The 7,429-nt window shown below is 40.8% G+C and overlaps 1 protein-coding gene across 4 annotated transcripts in view; it reads left to right on the forward strand.

Moving 5' to 3' along the window:
- Window positions 1–1,949: 1,949 nt before the first annotated feature.
- Window positions 1,950–7,429, forward strand: part of LOC109969320 (transcription factor E2-alpha-like) — a 25,541-nt gene continuing 20,061 nt past the window's right edge. For 2 of the 4 annotated variants that reach the window (XM_020616124.1, XM_020616125.1), the window contains exons 1-3: window positions 2,049–2,131; window positions 5,330–5,426; window positions 5,841–5,913. In XM_020616124.1, coding sequence (XP_020471780.1) covers window positions 5,373–5,426; window positions 5,841–5,913 — 127 coding nt within the window. In that variant the 5' untranslated portion in view covers window positions 2,049–2,131; window positions 5,330–5,372. Of the gene's footprint in view, window positions 2,132–5,329; window positions 5,427–5,840; window positions 5,914–7,429 lie in introns of all 4 variants that reach the window. The other 2 variants (XM_020616127.1, XM_020616126.1) reach the window with 2 other exon arrangements.

Consider the following 7,429-nt stretch of genomic DNA (forward strand, 5'->3'; position numbering starts at 1 on the left):
TTGGGGTTAGGAAAATGGAGTTCCACTCTAAATATAGCTTTTGTGTGTCTTGCACTTTACCATACAACCTTGATATTGTTTTACCTCCATGATGTTCGCCCTACTTTTTAAAAGGCAACAAACCAAACATTGTTTGATGTTTCATGTAGAGCAGCGATATGATCACTTCCATGGCAAATACATGCGCTGTCTTTCTCCAGGTGTACTGTGGGAGCTTCACTAGTGAATCTGTGACACAAGACCGTCATAATGCGGTTGATATGCTCACACTGACTGAATGCTCCTTAGCCTGTTGCAAGAAATATGTAGAGCAGAGTTTACAACATGACCCCCACCCCCTTACTCATTTAGCTTAAATGCATTTGTCTTCAGCAATACAGTTTAAAGTGTGCATTGCATAAGTGTGGCAGTTTTTTTTGGTCCTCAAGGATAACATGATAACAAGTCTTTAGCCTCATTGCTAATGGCATACACATGTGAGTTGCATGTGTGCAATGCATACTGAGCATGTGTGTGTGTGTGTGTGTGTGTGTGTGTGTGTGTAGGAACCACAAAGTGAATGGGTGAGTCTTCTCGTAAAGGCCAGCACAGATGTTATTTAGGTTGTTTCCCCTCAAACGAATTGAGGTTTTTCTATAGAAAGCCTCAAAACAAACACATTAAGTGCAGTCTTGTTTATATAACCACCGTACAGCTTAGGAAAAAAAAAAACAGCACCCTGGTCAATGTTGTCAGCTAGATGTGGGGTCATGTTGTAAACTCAAGTCTTTTGATTCCAGTCTGAGGAAAGGAAATCACTCCACCATGATGTTTTTCTGCCACTTTTGCACTCAGCATGCCCTAACGTGTTGCAAATGTGTTTTCCTCTCCTCAAACACTAAGCTAAAGCTATTGGACAAATTGTGAATATGTGATGAAAGGATTTAGAATATTATACATATAGGTCACTGTGGTGACTATAAATATTTTTTAGGGATGCTTTTGTTATATTTTGTGACTACATATGTTGTCGGGCTACCGCAACTACATGATGAGAGTTAATAATAGCAAGACTGCAGATATTAGGCCTATTTTATGTGGAATAAAGGGCACTGTAATTAGGCTACATTAATAATTTCTCAGGGGTGTTTTATAGCATTTTCATCCCATGTAACACAAAACAAAAACTAGACAAAAACTGAATTTTGAATGTTTTAAATTTATATTGACAACTGTATATATTATATGTATAGACAAAAGGCAGTTGTGATAAGCGTAATTTTTCAGGGGTTTATTTGGGGCAAGGTCACCTTATAATCTGGTGTTTTGGCGGTGAAGTTTCACTGCTTCTTATTATGCACTTAAACCACTTTAACTCTTTCCGCTTTCTCATAAGTAAGCATGGAGCACTCCCGTCTCTCTTTGGCATACACATGGACATTTTGTGTAGCTCAGACACTGTTCGAGAACAAAATTAAAACGCAAGCAACCCACAGGCAAAATGAGACGGCCCTAGAGGTTAATGTTGAGACATATTTGGACGCCCCACTTGCCAATCAAATGTTCGCCCTATCCAATTGGTCCTCCCTCCGTTATTATCATTCCATCTTCTACTCTGTCGGGCTTTCCGCAGTCCCCATCCGCCGGTCGACATAGACCCCCGCGAAGTGGTACTCGGATCATTTTGTGTTTCGTTCGCAGCTACAGAACAGTGACATTTTGAAATATTTTGCATAACCGTCGCATCAGTGTAAAGGGTGTCGATAGAAGCTTCATTTGGTTGAAATTGGATACCGCTGAGGTTTCACCGTCCATGTCGTCCCGTAGGCTGTGCTGCGGAGTGATATTCGAGTGGAACCGACAATGTGGAGGCTGTTAAAATGTCTACTTGGAAAATGAAATCACAATTACTCCAACAATAAGGGAAGGGAGTGACACGAGAGTTATGGTTCGTGTTAGAGAGATGATTTCAGTTTCGTGACGAAGACAACAACAAGACGAAGGGGCCGAGGAGCGGGTCATATTGTCTTTCCTCATCTTTATCAAGCTCACAGTCCGGACCACGGGGGAGGGATCCTATCCCTAACTTTGTTTTTCTCTCTGCTCCAGACGTTTATTTTTTCTTTGTTGGATGCCACATTATTGAATCCAGGTAAATACGTGGATAAATACACATTCATAACAAGCTTATGCGTGTCAGACATAAGTTGCTTCTACGTTAAGGGACTAATAATTAAGTTTTAAGCGCATCGTTCAAGTTGGAGTGCCATAGCCGGGAAAAGCGGGGTCTTGGATTGTCGTACCCATGGCGTGAGCGAGTTTGCAGAGTTACTACTCAGTAATAGTCGCTTGTGGTTGATGGGAAACACTTATTTGTTCACTTCAGTGGGCTATACTGCGCGTTCGCATATAAACAGACTGAGTTAGTTCCCCCCGGGATTTAGCCCTCTGTACGCTACTAGTATGTGGCAGGTTTTCTAGAAACATGCATTAACGTCTGCCATTGACAAAGACAGGCTGTGTTGTTTCATAACATTCCTGGCTGTGACTAAAATTGTTGTCTTTTCCACCTGTTGAGATTTTTAGTTTCACTAATGGAGCCTAGGTCAATCAATAAACCACTGTACCAGCTGTGCAAGGGTATAAAAATACCTCAGGGGTATTCTTTTTACCCCTCTTCACCTTTACATCTCTTTTCTTCATCCTGCACAACTAAAAACGCATTTTATCCAGTCTTCTAAATATATTTTGTCAGTTTTAATTTTTGATCACTCAGCTGAAACTTTGGTGGGCCGACTCTTTTGTGTTCATCTCATTCTCCTGCTCGACGTGAGGGCAGGCAACAGGTTTTAAGGCCCTTTTAAACGTCCCGCAGGTTTTTAACCTTCCGACGAGCCACGAAAACGCAGGTTGTTGGTGGCAGACTGCCTCCTGGTTAACGCCGGGGATGGGGTGTTATGTAGCAGTTTCTGCCTTCAAAGTTTTCTCCAAATGGGCAGGCCGAAGGTGGTGGTGCTCAAGACGAGCATATGCACCTTCCATTTGTTAGGAGGGGCTAAACAGATCTCCCCCATTTTGACCTCAGCCCGTGAAAAGACAGACATGACTAGATTATGAATTGTTAAAATATTTTGGTTTGTTCTTGACAGAAATAGCACTTTTGTCATTACTGTGTAATTGTGCTATTATTAGCCGTCGTACCACTATTTGCGTGGCTGTCTTGATGTAGACGTAGCATCCTTTCATGCCTTAAGAATCGGAGACAGTTTTATTTTAATTTATGAGTTTTCACTGTAGACATATTGTTGGTTTTAGTCTTTTTGTCACTATTTTGCTTGATTATAAGTTTAGTATTTCCATGAGTATCACTAGTAAATGTAGCATATAAGTATACAACCTCGATCCATTTTAATGTGATGGGTAATGTCTTTGTAGCTGCCACACACAGATTAAATAACTGAAACCAACTGGCCTTTTCTGGTTAGTGTGGTATTTTAGATGCAAACCTTTAGTCATGCCCTGAAAATGATACTGAGTTACTGATGTGGTAACAGTGAAATCCTCTCAGTGACATCTTATAAATGTACTTCTGGTCATGACTGTTTTATGTTACTGTGCGCTTGTTGTGGCATTTGTTATTTTGGCTTTTTGTTCCCTTTATTTCTTCAGTGAACTGAAAGTGTCTTGCAGCAATTTTTGCAATTTAATATTTTTAGTGCCATAAATTAAATATCACTTTAAGTGACTTTAAGTGATGGTGGCAGATCTCCGCATGCAGTGTTGTGTTTTTGGAATAATGTTTTTTATTTTTTGCATACATAATTTTTCACTCATTGCAGTTGATGCACCAGAAACTCTGACAATAATTCGGATACTCAAAGTGAATTGATTACTTTGTACTGTGCCAACATTAGCAGATCTATTGGGGGGAAAACTTCCTTGCTTTGATGCAGGCTGGTCTCAAGGGTTGAGCATGATGTTTTATTTTTCTGGAGCTGTTAGACTGGGTTGTTTTTTGAAGTAGAGGAAACACCCTGAGCCCAAGGGCTGTGGCCTGAGGCTGTACCTTGGAAACCCATGTTAGATGTGAGCTACCAGTGAACCTGTCATTATTTGGTCAATACTTTGTTGATCTCAGGCAGAGATGTGCTGCATGAAGGGTAATTCCATTTTAGCGTCACCAGACCTTTGAGAGTGTTTAACTTATGTTAAGTAAACAACTGTAATGTTAAATTCAGGAGGCACCATGTGTTGAATGTTTGTTGCTAGCTTATGGTCCACAGGACCATAGACATACATTATATTATGTCTGTGCACAGGATAGTTTAACTCAATAGCAGGAAAGTCATTCAGTTCTGCCGAAGAATCACTCCTCTTCATTACCATAAGGATCACATCCCACATACTGTACAGTATGTTGTGATTTCCTGTTTATACATGTTCTCCTAATATTATTTAAGTTAGCACAAAACAGACTTTACTCCATGTCTTCATTCTGGACGTTCTTCTGAGTTTCACGTGTCTTAAGAGTCACTTATTTGCAAACCACCTATGCTTGGCCCATGTATCCAGGGCTCCATCTGATAGGTCTAATGTTAGCATGCTGAGTGTGAATGCATGGCGTATGTAAATACATTTTTTTCCTTATTTGTTGCATTTCAAGCAGTCTTCATAGCGTGATGACGATGAAAATATGATTTATTGGTCGACCCTAATTAGTAAATAGATTACCTGAGCCTCCATAACACTCCCTGAAAAGCTGACCGAGTGGCGTTGTAGGTTATGTGCAGTGTGTTGGTTGAGGTAGGTTAGTCGTCTGGGAGTGTGTTTTGTTTTTCATAACATTATCTGCTCATTAATCAAGTTTTTTTTTTTTTTTTAACAAACTGGGTATTGCTTTCATAATTATGGTCATTGTAACTCTTGGTTATCGCAACATTTTACTAAAGGTAACATGTTAAACCAAGTTGTTTTAAAATCCAGATTTGATTGCCAATGTGTTTTGTTGCAAAGCTGTGCCTGATGGTGTTATTGCCGTGTCCAGTTGCCGGTGAGTAAAATGTTGTCAGAACCAAAAGGAATGATAGCTTTGGTCTCGCTGAATGAAATAAACAGTAAATCTGTCTGTTTGGCTCTTAGGCTATATCACCATCCTTTACTTTGATTAGATGTTGTAGAAAGGCTCAGTACCCACAATGCTGTCACATTATCAGAACTGAGGTATTAAAACACTTACTGATACTTGACTTTGGGAATACCTGGCTCCTTCTGTGCACCTTTTGCCGGTCAGAATAGTTAACCATTTTTAAAATGGGCCAAATATACTCATTCTCCATACCTCTGCTTGTAGTTGCCTGCTGAGACTGAGAGGGCCGAGTGAACAGCAGCAAAGAATGGCTGCAGTGGAAACAGACAAGGAGCTCAACGACTTGCTGGATTTTAGCGCGGTAAGATCTCTCTGAAGATTGCTTGAAGTATGCATCCTATACAGTTTGTTCTGTGCTCTCAGGATGGCAAATAAACTTTCATAATAAGTTTAGTTGTCAAGTAGGTTGAAATGTGTAAATGAATATCAAGGCCATCCATGAATGGGTCAGTGGGCCAGTGTTTGAAGGATTGTAGTGTGTAAATTAGTCACCTTTTTATGAGACTGCCGTTCTTGTGTCACTTAAATTTTAGTATTCCCTCAGTCAAAGCTGGAATATGTAGATCGACCCATGCCCATTGTAGCTGTTGGCTAAATAGGATAGGATAGTTTGAAATACCATCTAATCATTCTTTCCACAAGTGAAGATGATATAACTCAGCAAAGTCTTAGATGGACGTGAACTGTTTTGTTTATATTTTCCTCTCTTTTTCAGATGTTTGAGCCTCCAGTTTCAAATGGCAAGAACCGGCCGACTACTCTCGCCAGCAGTCAGTTTGGAGGTTCAGGTAAGACAAAAACAACCCTTTTTAGTCTTTTGTGTCCCTTTGAGCCCTTTGGCATGAGCAACTGTCTTTTAACAATTAATTTCATTTTTGTTGTTTCTTTTTAAAAGATTTTTATTTTTGCTAGGCTTCTTTGTGTTTCTGGATTCCTATTATTTGCCTTTTAAATAGAATAAATACTTTTCTTATAGATGTCATTTATTCTGTTAAAAGACAGAACATTTTTACTAGAGAGAAAAGAAAATTTTCTCTCACCAAAAGTTTGTTAAAAGTAGCAACAGTGGCCTTATTGGTTTATAAGCGGGTATTCGGACTGAGTTTCAGGGGTGTGAAGAAAACGCAACCTTCTCCATTCATTCCATTCCGCGCAACTGGCAGCGACACCCCAAGGGGCTCCGGCAAAAAGATGCATCCCCATGCTGTGGAAAAGTTGGACCTGGTTCAGCTTTTACTGCACTGAATGGGGACATTATCTGGCAAAGGTGCTGTGTTGACCAATCACATACGGGGGGGGGGGGGGGGGGGGGGAGGGTCAAAACATGGGCGCCCACCGGAAGAAGGCTGTTTGTTTACCTTGTTAGCATGAGCATTCATTGCTATTCACTCTTGAATTTGGGCCACAGTTAACACCATAACAACATGCCATGTGTTTTTGTTAGTTAGGGTACTGGATGTTAAACTGTGTTTTCACCAGTGACACACTGGTGGTAGACATTGGTGCTAATGTAGAGTAGGCTATGTTCGCTGCATGGCTAACCAAAACACAACGGAAACTTGAGCTGGAAACATGAATGAAGCCATTCATACTGACTTGTCACAACATGGCCAAATCGTACGCTCCTACCAACACTTCTCCCATAACCCCTCACCTCCCTGGCAAACAGCCTCTTGTGTAAAAACACAGCAGGGAGGTGCATTTTATCGCATTCAGTCTGAACACCCACTAATGCTCCCCAGTACATATCCCAACAGTAAAACCTGCCAGTCATGGGCTTCTTTCCATCTCTACCTCATTTCACTCACTTAACTTTTGAATAGTAATAGAGAAGGAAGTTCGTCTGTTCTCCTATTCTTCTCGTGAATTGCATTTCTGATCACAGATTATTGGAAAGATCCTCAGGAAACATTGTCATCTTGCTATATGTTATGTAGATCAAGTGTCATCTCCTCTACATTTCCTCATCCACGCCTTGCAGGTGTCCCTTTCCTCACCTTGTCAGCTGTTGCCGTTCAATCACTTAAGAACAAAGGCAGGGGGTGGGGGTTGAAGGGAACAGCTCAGTTAATCTCCTGTATTTACTCTGTGAAAAAGTGCGCTCCCTTGTCCTGCTTCTGCTCTTCACACAACATTTTTTCACCATCCTCATCAGCGACTTTACAAGCTCAGCCCTTACAGTCAGTTTTAAGACATACATGCAGCTTACTGTAAACAAACAGCCTCAGAGATGCACACAGTCAGACTGTTTCCTTATTTTGTGTTTGTGTCTGGGCTGTTTCCTGTTGTTCTTATACAGGACAT

The sequence above is a fragment of the Monopterus albus genome, unplaced genomic scaffold (assembly GCF_001952655.1).
Source record: "Monopterus albus unplaced genomic scaffold, M_albus_1.0 scaffold172.1, whole genome shotgun sequence".
Taxonomy (NCBI): domain Eukaryota; kingdom Metazoa; phylum Chordata; class Actinopteri; order Synbranchiformes; family Synbranchidae; genus Monopterus; species Monopterus albus.